The 18,514-nt window shown below is 38.3% G+C and overlaps 1 protein-coding gene and 1 long non-coding RNA gene across 2 annotated transcripts in view; one reads left to right on the forward strand and one right to left on the reverse strand.

Annotated features, from left to right (window-relative positions):
* The window catches only part of UBAC2 (UBA domain containing 2), a 98,938-nt gene that overhangs the window by 71,033 nt on the left and 9,391 nt on the right, over positions 1-18,514 (forward strand). Inside the window, exon 7 of the mRNA XM_017821100.1 lies at positions 7,973-8,218. Within this exon, the coding sequence (XP_017676589.1) occupies positions 7,973-8,218 (246 nt within the window). The remainder of the gene's footprint in view (positions 1-7,972; positions 8,219-18,514) is intronic.
* Positions 14,313-15,693, reverse strand: LOC108500316. The gene is made up of 3 exons (XR_001875824.1): positions 15,600-15,693; positions 14,811-14,825; positions 14,313-14,643 (listed from the first exon to the last, which is right to left on the reverse strand). It is a non-coding gene; the product is annotated as an uncharacterized LOC108500316 (long non-coding RNA).

Consider the following 18,514-nt stretch of genomic DNA (forward strand, 5'->3'; position numbering starts at 1 on the left):
TTTGTTTAGAGTGACCTTCTCTTAGATGGATTGCCACACAGGGCTGACGAGGGCGAGCTCCATCTGCCCGGGGGACTGGGAATCGAACCCGGGTCGCAGCGGTGAGAGTGCAGCACCCTAACCACTAGACCACCATATTTCATAAGGAAGAGGTATATTTCAGACCCTTTCTGTGACTTTAGTCTTGTAACCTCTTTCTTCTTATTTAGTGTCAGTTTTTTTATTTGAAACACACCAAATCTCCTGTGAGCTACCTTGAATTTGCGTAGAGTTCAGTTCAAACCTTAGGAAACTGAAATTGAAAAGTTTCTAAAACCCTGTTTGCCTTGGCGATTTCCCTAAGCCAAACGCAACACTCTTCTGCATTGTTTCTATGCTACACTGATTTACTTTTCTCAGGTGGTATGAAAAGTTGTGCTTTATGTGTTTAGATATTGGAAAATATACAGAATCTGCAATTTAGAGCATGTACTTTAATGGCTTAAGGTTAAGATAGAAAGTTCAGACAGTGTTGAGTGCATGGTTTTAATTTCAGTTCCAGTTTTTTAGTGTATTAGTTATTATTCATAATTTTGAAGTTGCTAACTTAGTTTTACCTAAACTACAGGTATCTGTTGTTAAACATTCACAAGTGTGCTTTGGATGGTACTTTTGAGTTCTGTTTGTTAAGATCTGTCTCCATCCAGATCTTTATCCAGCTGAGGTATTTTTGTATAGTGAATTCCTATTCTTTAGGATGGGCATTTATAGGATATAATGTAATTCAGCTGGGGAGCAAAATAATTAAACCAGACTTTAATTTTTTTTTTTTAGTTCTTGTCTTAAAAATAACATTTTGTAGTTAATACTGGATCAGACCTAAGAATCATTGATTTTCTTGTTGTTGTTTTTCCTCTTCCACATCTTTCTTAAGTGATTTTGAACAATTCATACTGAATTCTTTGTTGTTTTAAAGATGTTTTGGAGGGAATGCAGAAACATTTGCATTACCCCACAGTACAGTATTTGCACGTAAAATATCATCCCTTTTACATACTTAAAATTAGTATTATATATGTACTTTCTCAAAGAGAATATTTGGTCAGACTCTGTTAATGTATGCAGTTACCTCCACATTCATGTCCTGCCATGCATCCTCCTTCATCCTTCAGTTAGTCTGGACATCCTTCAGTCATCCGCATTTAGTCTTATGAAGGTCTTTAGTCTTCATTGAACTCTTCGTAACTGTGTGATTATAAGTGGTGATTCAGGTTAATGTTAGTTAAATGTTACATCTGGTTAATTCCAGAATATTTGATGTTGGTGTTACAGCATTTGTACCAGTAGTATTGCTATTATCAGTGAGACTACTCACTTATTAAAAAGTTTGCCTGTGCTTAAATACTTTCCTAAATAAAAACATTATTTCGTGTGTAACTGATGTGATTCCCCTTTGCTGATAGAACTACCCACCAAAGACCAAGTACTCAGACAGTTCACAGAATCACTGAGGGTAACATCTGGTCCAACCTCCCTGCTCAGGCAGGGTCACCCTGAGTGGCTTACCCTAGGACCACGTTCAGATGACTTTTGAGTAACTCCAAGGATGGCGACTACCACCTCCCTGGGCAACTTGTACTAGTTTTCGATCATCCTCTCAGCGAAAAAGTGTTTCCCAATGTTCAGAGGGAACCTCCCTGCGATCCTGTCACTGGGCACCACTGAGCAGAGCCTGGATCCATCTTCTTCATTGTTTCCTTACAGATAATTTCCTTATATACTTTGATAAAATCCGCCTTAGCCTTCTCCTCTCCAGACCAACCAATCTCCCTTCTCTCAGCGTGTCCTCATATAGAAGATGCTCCAGTCCCTTGATCATCTTTGTGGCCCTGCACTGGATTTGCTCCAGCAAGTCCATGTCTCTTACGCTAGGGAGCGCAGAACTGAACACAGACTTCAGCTGCAACATCAGCAATGCATAACTTGTGAAGTACATAGCCTGAAATGAGAAATGGAGAAGCAATAGAATAACAAAGATTAGAAAATGAAAAAGAAACATTGTCTGTCTGCCTACTAACTTCAGGACAGGTGCAGATATCCATATGTACACTAACAGATGTGCTGAATCCTACCCAAAACTAAGGTGATATATCTGCAGGTGGACAGTGCTCAGTATTCAGCTGAGTGACTGTGGGTGACTTAGTTTGAGATAAGTGTCTCAATGTTCTACTGACCGTATTGATTTAATCTTCTTTGCGGTGTGTGTTTAGACACCTTGCTCATGTCAAATTGGCCATATATAAACACATGACAACTGATTAAGCTGCTAGTGCTTATTCCTGTGTCAGCTAAAGCATCTGAGAAAAAAATGTAGTTGACTTACCAAGTATACAGGGGATGTTAGAATGAAAGTGAAGTTGCAACGGGAGGAGGGAGATGCAGATATTTCCAATTCTGAAAGAACGAGAAAATAGCGAGAAAGGACAGGAGAAGGTAATAATATGTCATAAGATACTTTCTCTTTTATATCCATGGCTTCTAAGATCCTGTAGAAAAATGGATATTAGTTAGTAGTTTGTATTTCACTTCTAATCTTCTCAGATCTGAGGAAGAGTTTTTTTGTCCAAAATCTGCTCTGCTTGGTCAACTGTACCAACCGGTTCATTAGCAGTCAGATTGCTTGTATCAAGATTTACTTTTTTGTGGCAGCAGTGTTACCAGAGAGGGAATCCATGACAGTAATTCAGCTGTGTGTACTTTGGAGACATCTGCCTTAGGATAAGTCACATATTAAGAGTGCCCATTTCTCTCTGTTGACTGTGAAACCAACTTAAAATAACCCGCTCATAAGTAGGCTTTTAAATTACAAATGTCTCCATTGGGGCAGATTAATCAAATCATGATCTTTTATGTAAAGAGATTTATTTAACAATATGATGATGATAACCTGCAGAATGCAGCAGAGACCCAAGGGAACCTATCCTTAGGTCACAAGTACAAGTTAAGAATAGCTGTATGTGCTGAAATGGCAGTACAGTCATACTTGCGTATACACAGTGTTTGAGTGCTGATTGTGATTGCTCCTGACTGAGCATTGATGAACTCTGAAGAAAAAAGTTTCAAGGTACCTGGGAAATTCATGAGCCCAGTCAACTGGGAATGAAAATGAAGACAATTACTTTAGAACCATTATAATCTTAGTTTTCTCTCAAGCTAATTATTGCAAAAGGCTGTTTATAGTATTTGTAATTATTTCTGCAAAGGAAACCCAAACAAAATAATCTGTTGTGTTACATCTGTAACACAACTTAAAAATATGTGTGTAGTCATTTTATTTGTTGGGTGGTTTTCACATGATCCCTCTTGGTTTGATATATGTGTTTCTCTAATCAAGGTAAATATAGAATCTTGACTCAAGCTCCAGCCCCATGCTTTGATTCTAGTTGTATAGAATTTGAAACATACCAAGGATTAAGCAGATAAAATAGGTATAAAAATGTCACTTCACCTTAAGAAAATTGCTATTTGCTTTCAATTTGTTGAAATCTGAAAATAGCCAAGTCTCAAATACATATGAATATATTTAAATTTTTCAGAACAAAGTAATTGGATATTTGTTGTCAAGCTTTAACTATTAGACAAAATAATTTTCAACATAATTTTCTACACCAGTCTGCCTACTTTTTCTTCTGTTTTATTTCCTTTTTTAGTGTTAATCAAGTACAGTGATTTTAAATGTCTCAGCTAGTAGTGGAGCATATGTGTCTTTGCTGTGTAAAATACTAGAGAGCTTCCATGTTTGGTTTACCTAATGTAACAGTGAAACTACAGCTACTTCCATTTTTCTAAAAAGTGTACAACTTTGGAAGGATTTGAGGGAAGGGGAGGAGAAGTTGGGCTTTATACAGGGGCGGGAGGAGGTTAAGAAACTTAGTGTGAAGGACCAGAGCTAAACCGTGGTGTTAAGAAACTGAAAAAATATAAGCACACTTTTTTCTGCACCGTGCCACAGTTTCCAGCATACTCTCATTTCCTCCACTCGCATTGTGTCGTGTATGTTATGACAGATGAGTTTGTAGGTTATGATGGTGTGACTAACAGAAAACAACTAAGATGCATCTTATGATGCCAGCCAAAAATTCTCCATTCTAACAGTGTGCACATAACCATAATGTCCTTCTGTGGTGACTTTTTAGAGGCTAAAATACAGTAGAAGCCCCTCTGTTTGGGAAAAGTAGCCCTTCAGTCTGATATAAAGTGCTGAAGTTGGGATATGAGGTCATCTTCATTGAATAAATAATGTTGGTTTGCTTTTTTAAGCACTAGAAATTAATATCAATAACAAAAATGGTGTAAGAAGTTGCTTTATACTTTAAAAGCTTGTGTTTTTTTAAATGATATCTATGAAGTTCTGCATATGAACCAGCTAAAGCGGAAGTTCTTTGGAAATACTTGACATTAAGATGAGAGTATGACACCAAACCAGACTGAATCACAAGACCTATTTTAACTGCAAATGTCTCCATTCTGAGTTTATTGGAAATATGCAAATAGGTATCTCTTCCTCACTAGGCAAAACTACTTGAAAATTTGTTAAAACAGTATAGCATTTTAAAGTTTCTTATACTTCCATCTAATAGCTTTATATTTGGAGTAGTAAATCAAGGGAGGGAGCGAGAGAAGGACATTCTGAGAGATGTGGAGATGACAAGGTGGATTGCCAGTGCTCTCCTTCCATATGTTTATACTTGTGAAGAATTGCAGTCTCACATGATTGCTCCGAACAGGTGCACAGTAAGTTTCTTGGCAACTATATGTAGAAGATACACTTCTCTTCTGCTAGTCCCACACACTTTTGTCTTGTTCCTTGACCAAGTGCTTTTTACTTTAGACTTTATTGTGAACTTTATATTGTCAGACTTCTACACCTCCTGCTCTGTGACCACTGAAGTCCACATGTTTGGGTTATGCAATGAGCTTCTGTCTAAGAGACAGGACAAGGAGGGGTCAAGACACTAGTCTGCTGTTGAGGAGCAGTAAGGAGAGAGAAGACAGCCCAGTGCAACTGGTGCATTGGCTGTAAACCAGACATTCTACTCCAGTGACCTCAGTAAATCTCTGAAGGCAGGTAGGAGCTAATGTGTATATGAGTCTCACATGCGATACTAAGTGCCATTCTCCATTTTAGCAGTGCCCATAAACTTTTAACCTTATAAAGCCTTTTTTTCTGATTAAGTGCTCTGGAGTGAGCTGCTCTCCACAACTACCTAAAAGGAGGTTGTAACGGGGTGAGGGTCAATCTCTTTTCCCAGATAGGACAAGTGGAAGTGTCCTTAAGTTATGCCACAGGAGGTTTAGATTTAATATTAGGAAAAAGTTATTCTCCAAAAGGTTTGCCAAGCACTGGAGCAGGCTGTCCAGGACAGAAAGAGATTGAGTCACCATCCCTGAAGGTGTTTAAAAGTGGTGTAGATGAAGCACTTAAGGACATGGTTTAGCAGTGGACTTGGCAGTGCTGGGGTAATGATCAGACTTGATGATCCTAAAGGCCTTTTCTAACCTGAATGATTCTGTGACTATCCATCTCTACTCAGAAAAATACGAGGACCTTTTACTGATGCAGCTAATTGATGCTTGCAGTACACCTTCCCTTCTGAGGCAAACAAGTTCCAAAGTACTTACTCTAAAGACATACTGCTGCTATCTCTTTGCTGTATCTTGAGTTGCTAAAAGAGTGATTGTGTTTGTGGTTAATATGTTCAGACACGTGTCAAGATTTGTCATGCGTTCAGGGAGATGTAGATTTTCCTATCACCACTTGCTTTGTTTTTTTCTTGTGACTTTTTGAACTCGTTCAAGATTTAGGTTGCCTTGAAAACTTTAGACCTTAACAAAGGACTGTAGGTGATAAAAGCAGAGATCAGAATTTGGGAGGGACATTTGAAAGAAGTGAGGGAATGCTGATGTGATGTTAGACAAAGCATTCTGAGTGGCAGTTCTTTCCCTGCCTAGTTACACCTGTACAATCAGGAATGCAGAATCTCTGGAACCAAAAATGGGGCCTGGCTCCATAGCCTACCTACAACTAACAAGGTAGAAGGCAGGAAGATAATTTGTAGGTCCTGGTGCTGCTTGTGCATTTTGCGTCTAAGAAAGAATCAGATTAAGTGTATATGTAATATTTGCAACTTGGTTCAGTAATTCTTGCTCCCCAAAAATAACCTTTCTGGTCATTGTACAATCTAGGTTTTCTTGGGTGAGGAGCCTATCTACATAGCCCTCTCAGGACCAGGTGGTTAGCTTCTGAGGGACCTTCTTGCTACACCTCAAGTACTGCATACCAAAAGCAGATGAATTGCAGAAGTGATATGAGTCTTCCTCCTCTTATTCTTTGGTGATTATAGTTCTATCCTAGTTTCCAGTTGATGTGCGAGAGTTTCAGTCCTGAGCTTACAGCCATCTGGAACAGTTTCACTAGAGCTGAGGAAAGAATTTCTGAGGTCATGAAGAAGCTTCTGTTCCAGCGTCCTATCATTCCTGGAGTCCAGTTAGGACCTTCCTTTGCCTATATGTTATAGGCAGCCTTCCTTCTGATGTGATTATGGCCTTACTCTTATCCCATCACGTTTATCTCATTTCTCATAACACAAAAAGATTGAAGGGGTTAAGGGTGGTTTAAAACTCTTATTTCTCACTTTAGAATGGCAGCCTGTGTTTGAGGTTTCATTTTATGACTGCTCTCAGGGTTGGATGTAAGCAGAATAAAATAAAAATCAGTGTTTCCCAAACCAGAATGTGTTTTTGCTAAAAGTCTCATCATCTCCTGGGATGATTAATGATAACCTTGTAAATAATCTGAAAAATATCTTCCCTTCCAAACTTTGTTGCATTTTCCTATGCTGTTTCCCTTTATATATGAAGCAGTGCATTTAGTATGTTTATACAAATGTCTGTCAGTGAGATACAATAAATAGCCCCAAATAAATAAATACTCCAGATGTGGAGTTTCTACATTGCTTCTAGCATAATTGCATTTTTGGGGTATGTTTACAGATTTTTTTGAGGTTCATATCTCTTCCTGTTCATTTCACTCTGCTGTCACAGCATAATTCTTGTGGCATGACAGACAATAACTTGTCACAAATACTGAAATGTGGCGTAAACCGCTATGGGCTCAAGTGCTAGGGCTTTGTAACGGGGTTCAGATTAACAGTGGAGTGATGGCTGTAGATCATTTATGGGGCACGTGGATTTCTCTTGCTCCTGCTGAATCTGAAGTAAAATCAAGCCCCAAGGCAAGCACAAAATAGAGAATGGGTATTTTTCTTATAGGTGGAAGAAGGGCCTCACAAAAACTGGCTTTTTCAATATCACAGTTTTTAATGAATTGGTTTCTAAACCTGTTGGTTTTTTTCTCCTAGAAGGTAGTAGAGCTTTTTTTGGAATAAGTCTGTGAATACTCTTAGATTTAACTTCAAATCCACTGATTTGCTTTAATTTTTATTAGAAGGAAAGACTTGGATGCTGGGAACAAAAGCCTTAAGGGAGGTTGGGTTTTTTTGAAGGAGTGTTTACAGCATTTCAGTATCCTCAAAAGCAGCCTTAATCTTCTCAGGTCAGCATGCAGCATACCCTGACCAATTCCTTTACTAGAAATGAAACTTTTATTTGAATTTTTGATCAGTTTGAGAAAGGGTCACTTGGTTTGGGCTTAAATTCTGAAACAAACAAAAGAACCCCAAGCAACTTTATGAGTCACAGGCAATGCACTACATGGATTAAAAAAACTAATAGTCTGCAGGGGGAAGTTGGAGGTGAAGAAATCCCCTGTTTGTTCTCTGATTCTTTACTGAGAACTCTGGGTAAATACAGTAAAAAGGGCTTTAAAAAACAGAAAGACCAACTGTTACCTGCAGACAAATACAAAGTAAATTTGGTGTATTTAAGTTTTTTAGTATTGAGGGTTTTTTTAACATTTCATTTTTGGTTTTAGATTTCTGGGATTTGCTACAATAGCAGTATATTAAAAGTTCATCGAATTCTTTGTGTACCCAAATGGGTAGCAAAGATATTTTCTTGGACTCTTGAACCAGTCTTCTCATCTGCGGAACCAACAAATGAAGTTCGAGTGGGAATGGGAGCAACAGTTGACATCCAGAGGCAGCAGAGAATGGAGTTACTGGATCGTCAAATCATGATGTCTCAGGTTGCCCAAATGAGGCGGCAAAGACAGCAGCAGGTATTGCTATACATTTTTTAAGGGTTATATTGTTATGAGAAAGATACAGTTTTGGTTCATATATCTTGTGTGGTTCCTGTTTCTTAAAAATAATGTTTTTTTTTTATTTTTCCCCATCAGTCTTTCATATACTGTTGTACTGCTAATAGCCATTTAAGTGGTTTATGTAGCTTTATGTGTTAAAACTGCTTCACAAGATAGAAGCAGAATGTCAGACAATCCTGTAGGGATATCAGTACTGCTGGCATTCCTTCAACAGAAATGAGTCTGAAAGGTAGAGTGATTGCCTCTTGGTAGTCTTTAATAAGGGCCACTGCATAAATTTGGGAAGTCAAAATACTTCTGACTCTCCTGAGTATCTGTATTGTTAGCATCCTTTTCAGAGAGGTTGAAAATTGTCAATGGAACTCCTCTGTTTGTAGATGTACAGGTTATTTCTTTCAAGAAAGGGCAGAAATTAAATTCTCTACCTTTCTTACAGAGGTAAACCACAAGGGACTTTTTGTTTGCCATGTTTAATGCTCTTGGTTTATTTCCTTATCAAACACAATAGCAGAGCCTTTTTATTTTCTCTGTTGTAGACAAACCAACAAATGCAGATATTCTCAGACTTTGCATTGTAGGGTATTGAAACAAGAGAGAAGGTGTCTCAATTCACTTTTTCCTGTATCTTAGATGTATGTGTTACTAGCAGACAACATGGGCCTTGCATTGCTCTATGTGAACATATATTTACTTGCAGCCTAGCAATTTGAGGTCTTTACTGAGTTTCCTTTGCCTGAAACACAGCTCTGTACTGGTACTTAAGTTCTTGTTGTGTTCCAGATAGTGTCGTGCAAGTAGGTATAGCCATGGTACCCTTAATGCATTGCAGGAATTAGAGGCATGATGACATAAAGCTTTGGCCGACAGCTAGAGTATGAATATTTGTTTCTAGTCTCTGATAATATCATTCTATTTTCCTTGTTTTCCATTTCAGTATGATGAAATTGTTTCTCAGGTAGAAAGTTCCTGATCTACTTTTCTCTATTCCCATAAGAAAATTAATCAGTTTTAGCATAAGATTGGAACTAGAAATTACTCAATTCTTGAATGTTGACCTTGTAATAGGAAATGAATTGGAAGTGTGTGTTGGGCTACAAGCAGCTGGGAGGAGTGCAGCCAGGTTTTTTCAGATAGGAGAAAGAAGCCATTTCCATTTATGAAGGACAGTCTTTCTAATATATCTTTAATTGCAAAAAGTGGCAAATAAGTTCAGAACAGTAAATTATAAAAGAACAGTTGATAACATTTTCTTCTCATCTTGTCCTTTCCTCAGGCAATGAACAATGAAAGTGGAGAAACGTCTTTTCATGTTTGACTTCAAATAGAATTCTTTAAAAAAGTGAAGGGTTTGAGTAAAATGAAGGAAGGCTGTTTGAACATTAGTATGATGCTTCCCTTTACAAGTTACCTTCATGTTTAGCCTTTAACTTGAGCACAGCATTTAGTTAACTGATAATTTAGTTAACTGCTAATCTTTGAAACCAGCAATCAGAAGGCAATGGGATTAATGTATGAATGTTTCAGAAAGGCTCTTCAGAAAAGTGTGTCATGAAAGCTTTTGACCAGCCAGTTTTTTTTTTTAATGACTCACTCACAGAATTTACTGGCCATCAACTAAATCACAAAAAGCATTGTTCACAAATGTTGAGGTGTAGTGGTAAAAATGGAAAGAAGGCTAATTTCAATCTCAAAATAATATTTGAAAAATTTACAATAATTTTCTGGATTGCTGTACTTGGGCAATTCTTTTACCTTCAGAGGTTTTGGAAATGTGTAATTTGAAGACAGTGGAGTGGAACAGATCACGTTACAGGTGGAATTTAGATGATAATTTTTCCTGTGAGAGTGAAGCTGATAAAGAATGCAGATCAGTTTTAAGCAGCTTTTTTGTGAAATTGAAAATAATAAAAGCTGTGAAGTACATATCAGTCATTAGATATGGCTTTGAACTATATTCTAGGAAAACGTTGTGTGATTTCTGAAGTCACAGTATGTTGTCTGTAGGTAGTGTGCCATAGGTGAGGCAAAGTAGCATTTTCTCTTATGCTTTCCATTTGGTTTGGTGAGGGAAGTGAACTTCCAGTTTCCTCTGCATGCCATAGTGCAACAATTTTGTCTAACTCCCCCTTGAGAAGGTGCTCTGCTCATTCCTCCTACTCCTTTACTCTTTGGTTCATCTGTTTGAGAAAAGAGGCAGTGCAGTTTCCCAGAATGTTGGTAGTATTATGGAAGGAGAAGATTGGTGGTTTTAACAGTGCTTTATAGTCTATGCAGTGTCAGCATACTCTGTTCCAGCCATTAGGAGGCCCCTCTTTAGAATAGATACCTTTTGTAGAAAGCTTATTCTTCAAGTCTTTGCAAGAAATTCTGAAGAATGTGACAAGACAAGCCAACATAAAAAAAGTTTAATTAAAAAAAAAAATTAGAACAGGGAAAGAAACTGGGTGACTGGGTGAAAAGCGTTTCTTATAAGTTGTTTATACTGTACTTCCAAGATACTGAAGATACTGGGATGTAAATAATTTTCTTCCCCCTGCTGTTCACAAAGCCCTTTTATCCAAAGCAGAATTCACTTTGGATACTTTCTACAAAATAGGAAAAGCAAAGAACAAGCACCCCAGAATTTCTTTGCCAACAGCTCTTTTGAGCTTTACCTTTCCCAGTCTTTCTCTAGCTGAAATGTTGTGGTCTGGAGGACCCTGAAGCATGGAGCTGTGTATGTGAGTGCTGGGTTGTCAAAACACCCGTTACTTTGACAAGCAGATTGAATATGTGGTAGAATTTGAACCAACTTCATTACTTGGTGTATCTCATTTTAATTCTTAACTATTCAGTGGTACTGTGTCTGAATATGTTGTTAGAAACTGTTTCGTTGCTAGTTTCTCAGGGGAGTGTGGTTACATGGTGACTGATTTTTTTTTCTTGGTCTCTAGTTGCTGTGGATACAGCCCTTAAACAGATGGTAGTGTGCATCTTGAAAACTTTTTGTTCTTTATTTTCTCCTGTGGATATTGCTGAGAAATTACGATTTTGTCACAAATGGAGGATTACTGAATGTCACCTCTATGCACCTATAGAGGCAGTAGAATAAAACGTGTGCGACATGTATTAATTCCCTCAAAAAATACCATCTTGCTATTTTGTTAATGCTTTTAAAACTTCAGTTTCTTAGTTCTTTTCCTTCATGCTCTTTGCCTATCCTATGTTGTAATTTAAATAGTTTCTTGTATTTTAATTTTTCCCCATTATCTGATCTCTTTTTCCCCTTCATATCACTTTCACATTTTCATTCCCTACTGTCCCGTTTTCCTCCCACATTTTCATCATCTCTTCGCCTTTGTCTCCATTGTTTCCCATACTTGGTGTTTGCTCCTATACAAAGTCCTTGGGAAGTTCTCTCCCATCGTGTCACACCACCAGTAATCATTTACTATTTTATCCATTTCACACTGTAATATGGATAAAAATCTTGATCTTCAGTCCTGATGTTTCTACTTCTTGATCTCTTTCATTTCCCAGCATTTTTCGAAAGTTTAGCTTTCTGTAACCTAACCCAGATAAAAGACATGGTGGGAAAAGGGAAGCAAGTGCTGCATCTGTGCACCAGTGTGGGTAGCAGGGAGTCAGCCTGACTTTCACTTCCCATTGAGAAATATGGAGGGAGGCTGGCAGATAACCAAACTGGGAATAGATAAGGGAGGATTCCCTGCCTAGTTGTTATTGACAACACTGTTGTCACTAAAGACATATATGTGGAAGGTGGTGGAAAGTTGCAGAAAGATGGTCAGTGCCTTCTGTTGGCACTAAATACAGCTTCTTTGAGTGCTCATCCCTGTGCCCATTTGGGAGGGGTGGTGTATGAACCTCAGTCCCTTCATCTTGAAAAAATGTTTTTTGTATCCACAGAGCATTTATTCCTTTATTCATGCTGAGCATGTTAGGACACGGTATTGCCTACATCTTGGCTTCTCTTAAGTGTTTTGGATGAGGGAGGAACTTTACCAGGTTGCTCCAGACTGTATGATAAGCCTACAGCCACACATGAAAATCTTCATTTTACCACCTCTCTTTCTACCCTGTCTTCCACTTTAAGCTTATGTTGTTCTTCTCTTCCAGCTGCCATTAATTTTCAGTGAGACCAGACTCTCCTTTGATTCATATCACATGGCATCTCTATATGAGATTCTGCTGCTTGCAAAGACCAGACTTCTATAACAAAAGGACTTCCTCTAATTGTTCATTCATTAGATGTCTTTCTCCTGGGACACGGGAGAGATGCTCTGTGGGTAGGCAAACTGAGTGTCTTACAGGGAGTCTTATATCCTGAGAAATTTGCAAGTTTTGTATTTGGTCAACTAAAGACTGTGAGGCTAGATTGTCAGTTTACCTTCTGTTATATCTAAGCAATAAACTCCTGACCTTGGGAAAAAAAAAATAGATTAATGGAGCAAAGATTTTCCTGGCGCAAGAATTCTTTCTCAGGAATATTATCCTCATTCATGATGGTAGGAAAAAATCCCTCAGTCAATATACTCCCAGACAGTCAAATTCTGTTTTCTCAAAGAAGTGTAAGAACCAGACCCAAGCATATTCCTTGGCTCTCCTGCTGGCACTGAGATGGCACTTTAGTGAAGTCTTCTTGAGTAACTTCACAAATTTGAGTACTAACAAGTCCTTCAAACAGATATTTTGAACCATGAAGACCTTCTGCAACTTTTATACACTGCTAGGTCCATAAAAACCCTTCCTCTCACAGCCAGGACTTTGGATGGAAACAGCTTGTTCATTTTGTTCCACAAATGTATGTGTCATTGTCAGGAAGACTACCTGACTGCTTTACCTGAATAAATGGATGAGACTTTCAGCCAAGTGTCACACAAAGTTTTTTTCTCTAATTAGGTTTCCATTCCAACCAGTCTGTGTTACCTAAGGCTTTTTTGGGATTTTGTGACATAATGGAATAGAAACTGTCTTTAGCAACCCTTCCATAGACTCGAAAGACAATGGTATGTAGGGTACCAATAGGATAAAAAAAGTTCTTTGTGCTGTGACTCCTGAGATGTGTGTGTATAAGATTTGTCATTGTATTTTTAAAGAATTGAATTGACTGATGAGTGATTTGGGGGTTTGTTTCAGCCCATGAATGAAGTGTATGCTGCAGCAGTAATAATTGTGGCTAAATTTAGATCCAGTATCCCATCATTCTCCCCTTCCTCTGCATGCCAGTTTACATGTGTGGGCATACTCCAAGCCTTTTTTGAAATAACAGACACCTTCCCTTTTTGTAGAGAAAACAGTATCTTTTCCTTCAGATCTGTGTCTTTAACTCGTCCTTTGCTTTTTTGCACTCTTCTGGCATTTTCCAATCTTGATTATTCTCTCTAATTGTTTAACAATGTTTTCTTTGTGTTGAAAATAAACTTGGATTTATTTTAAGAGGTTTTTGGGTGTAAAAACTGCATATACCACTGATGTTGGCACATCTGAATTTTGGGGGTTTTACTGTTGTATTTCAATAATGTATTTGCAGCAACTGATAACCCACTGCTATTTAGACATTTCTGGTTTACTTTTCTGAATAACTTTTTTCATGGATTCTAGCTGTGAGATTAAAAATGTTGAATTTCCAGGGTGCTGACACAGGTAATGAATAGTCTGTGATTATTTCCTCTACAAACTACCACCGAAACTTCAGGTTTCTGGTTTTTTTATGGAAGTTGGCAATTCCACAACCTGACAGACACTAGTAGTACTACTAGAGCAAGCTGAATGTCTCATTAACAGCCACCTGTCACAATCACAAGGCTAACTTTGTCTAATTCCTACTCCTCAATAGCACCCCACTCACACATGAACAATCCTTTTTTTTCTTGGACTGGAATTATGGAATTTTCTCTCTGTCTGACTGAGCTATAGCCTTTCAATTTGTTTAGTATTTGCAATCAGTTTCCCTAGAGAAGCAGTGGTTGGGCAACTTCCTAAAGCAAAACACTGTTTTATTTCAAAACAAATAATTTTTTTTGAGAAATAGAGTATTTTTATTCTCCTGTGTGATTGATCTACATTCTCTTCCTCTGGCAATTTAATTTGCAGCAGTTTCTTATAAAAAAATTCATGGGGTACAAATCCCCAGGCATTTCCAGAGTATTTAATTCACTGTTGTCTGGTCAAGTCTAGCTTATAGAAGGCAAGTTTCTTTTCAGCTGTACCTGTCCCTTCATTTCCAGTGAATGTGGGATAAATAAAGCATCCGTTTTGGGGAGTGGTTGGTTATTGGATTCCAGGCCTGCTTCTGTTTTCTTTCCAGTCTGCACTGAGAGAGTCTTGATGTGCCATTTCTACTTAGTGCCGTTTTCCATATCGTATAGTAAATAAGAAGTCTGTGGTTCAGATAGTAAGTGATCCGCCTTAGTATTCAGGTTTTCTGATTTGAACTCTGATATTAGCACATAACAACTGCAAGCTGGGTTCACCCATTGTGTCTTAATGTGCTACTGTTGTGGTTTTAGCCCAGACAGCAACTAAGCTCCCACAGCCGCTCACTCACCTCCGCACTGCCACCCTGGAGGAATGGGGAGGAGAATGAAAAGTAGGTTGAGATAAGAGCAGTTTAATAATTGAAACAAAGTAAAATATAATAATAATAAGTAATTATAATGATAATAAAAAGAAAGAAAAAAACCCAAAGAAGTGATGCACAATACAATTGCTTACTACTCGCTGACAGATGCCAGACCCTGTTCCCAAATCCAGATCAAACCTCCTTTTGGGTAACTCCCACAGTTTATATCTGAGCATGATGTTCTATGGTGTGGAATATCCCTTTGACCAGTTCAGCTCACCTGTCCCAGCTGTGCTCTTAGCTTGTCAAATCAAAACAATTTAGGAACTCTGATTTCTCACTTTGGTTCCAGCCTCTACTTATTCCTTATTACTCTTTGAAAAGGTTTGTATACAGGAGGTGAATGAAGGGTTATCTCTGTCATCGTCATGTATTAATAGCAGTTCACTGTCACCAGTCCACATCCAAAGAGCCATGCATTAAAGTAGAACTGTCTCTGTTTTGTGCAAAATGTTTGAAATGGAGCTAATGTTATTTCCTCAAGTACAGACCCCATGTTCATGCTGGTGGACCCGCCTTCAGAGTTTTGAACACTGGGCACAACCCCCCACACACACACCTGATTGTCTCGCTCAGCAAGTGTTGAATGTCAAATGGAAGAACAGCTCCAAATCATGTCATTGCTTTAAAATTCAGCTCGTGGTTATGCTCAACTTATGGTTATGATCAGCTTAACTCACTTACAAAGATTAATACATAATAATGGGAACTTACTTTTCAATATATACCTGGGATTTTTGTGGGGAAAAATGGACAAACCCCATTGCTAATAGGACAACATGGATGCATGTTTTCAACTGATGTAGCCATGACCATACTTGTGATGTCACAGCACCAGCAAGAGCTCTGTTTGGATGAATAGCTGACACAAGCAAGGGAAGCTGGGAAGTTTGGAAAAGGAAGTGCTTTCTTTCTCTACTGTTTAGAGAAGCTCTAAATCCAAATATTATTGCAGAGAAGGTCTGAGAGCCCTGATCAACACTTCCCTAATGTAGGATGAATGAATAACATCAGTTCTCAAAAATGCCATCTTTCAATTTCTGCTTGACATGAAATATCTCTCTTCTTGGCATAGTGATCCATCACATTCTGGCTGAATTACTGCGTCACAGCAGGAATGAAAAGTGAATGGTACTGTGATGCACAGTTCAATACAGAATAGGTGCTGACCCTTACGGTACCAGGTTAAACATGGAGTAGTCTGACTCTTCAGAGTTCTGAGCTATCCGCTAGTTTTTGGGGGTACCTACACAGCTCTTCACTTAGTGCCAGCAGTTGTGTGTCCAAGCCAAATAGCAGCACACCTTCCCGCCATGACAAGCAGCAGTCTACAATTCCAGGTCCTTGGCACGATTATGCCAGGAAGCGTTTGCTACTCTTGAATGCCATAGCATTCAGTCTGGAAGGCCTTCCTTGAATGCAGTAGAAGAGGCAGCCATTCCTTGCCTCCAAGGAGCAGATGTGCTCTGCCCATTGGCATTTCTGGCTTCTGTTACTGTGAAGGTATCATGCCAGTGCTGAAATCCCTTCCATTATCTCTCAGGCAGCTTCAGAGCCCAGATTGAGTTATTCCTTCCAGATTTCAAAGGAAATAGCTGATCAGGCTTCAGAAAAGACCACATGTGGATTTCTGAACTTCTGTGACACATCAGCTCCTCAGGGACAATTACAGGCATCAAAGCTCAGGATGCAGCAACTAAGAGTTGGAGACAGAGCCTCATGGCTAAAGAGCCTTGTCTGTAGGATAAATTTCCAGAGAAATTGGAATTCTTTCCATCATTAAGAACAATGCTTAGAACACTAACACTGTTACATTTCTACCCCCCTTCAAAAGAAGGAAGTTATTAAAGCAAGAGGGAAACAAAACACAAAAAACCTACCCAAAACATTCAAGAAGCCAGAAAGTTTTGTCCTCACAAAAAGAGGCAGGCTAGACTTTTGAATAAGTGTCCTGGAAATTTTACTGTTGGTATCTCTTACACAATGTTTAGAGCAGCAGGTATTATGTCATTCGTGGCTATGCTTTTTCTTTGTTTCTATCATCAGTATGTCTACTTTGGAGTCAATAAATTGTTGAAAAATTTATGTCAGAAAAGCAGTAAATAAGTGTTTCTTGCTTTCAGTACATTTTTTAATGAAGATTTAGATGAAAGAAGTAAGACAATATTTATGTCCTTACCAAGTAATAGCTCCTATGCAGAGTAGCAAACTTTAAAAATGTTACTTTAAAAGGTGAAATGCAAAGCAATTTCCTTTTTCTTTTCTTTTGCTGCGGTTGTTATGTTAAGAAAAGGTGAACAGGACAGATATCAAGAGGTGCTTCCTGTTTGTGCAAACAGATGGCAAGTTGGCATTAACCATCTACATGAGATAACAGTATCAAAATATCTTAACCACATGCATCACTTTCAAGAGGACTTTTATAAAGCCTTTTCTTTCTTTTTTTTTGGAAATATTAATTAAAATATATGCATATCTGAAGGCTGCATAACTGGATATTTGTTAATTGTCCATAACACAACATTTTTATTTGTCAAGCTTTGGATAAGAAAATATGCCATGGCAGGTATGTACATGGGAAATGGGTCGAGCTGTTTTTCAAAAAAGAGAGGGTGTAGATTATGTGAAAAGAAATGACATAACTGGGGTTTTAGCAGGCTGTACAGAGACATTTGCTAGCTCTAGATAGTTCTTCCTTATTCTGTAGGAAAGGAGGATACTTCTTTCTTGTAAACAGAATTGACCCAGGCACCATTAAAAAAAAGCAGCAACCCAAATCAAGAAAAGATGTCAAGGATGTGACCTCATAAGGCGCAGCTTCTGTACATAAAGCCTTGGCAGCTATCCAAGAATACATCATCAATATGGCATTTCCTTACAACCTTTCTATGATGAAGAGCTGCAATTTTCCCATTCCCTTAATCCAGTCCGTTCTTAAATCTCATTCTTTGGTCATCTAAACTTGTGACTGGTTTGTTGTCTTCCCATAACGGAAGTTCCAACATCACCAGTGTTCTCCTAATCCACTTCTAGTAGTGATTTATTAGAGACCAATAAAATGGTTTCCTTGGTATATTTGTCTGCTATCAGGCAGTAACAGAGAATTTACAATCAACCAATTCACCCAGTCTTTATGCTGCTAAAAGAAGGAAACTGAATTTTTCTATAGTTAAAAAATTATAGTGTAGGATTAAGAGAGGGAGAAAAGTTTATAGGCCTTTTTTGAAGTGTGTCTGTCATCCTAGTTGAATAATTTCTGAAGCAGTGTTTTTGTCAAGTGTTTTTCCTGATGACATGTTGAAGACTATGTTGCGAACAGAAATAAGGGCCCAGGCACCAATTTCTGTGCAGCATTTTTGTGAGTGATATTCTGTAGACTGACTTTTTCAGTGCTTCTCATTCTCAAGTAGTACACCTGCATTCACTGCTCCCTGACACCTACAATTCAGGACAAAGAAAAATATTGCCTGAGATAATCAAAGTGTAAGATAGCCTGAGTCAGTCTGTCAGTTGTGGAAATCGGCACTGGATGTGACAGGTTTAATGGATCCTCCTTACCTGGTCCTGAGTCACAGTAAGTCCCAGCCCCCAAAACCATGTAGTGTTACACTTAATTCTTTTTATAACAA

Source organism: Lepidothrix coronata, unplaced genomic scaffold, assembly GCF_001604755.1.
Source record: "Lepidothrix coronata isolate B3197 unplaced genomic scaffold, Lepidothrix_coronata-1.0 Scaffold88, whole genome shotgun sequence".
Taxonomy (NCBI): Eukaryota; Metazoa; Chordata; class Aves; order Passeriformes; family Pipridae; genus Lepidothrix; species Lepidothrix coronata.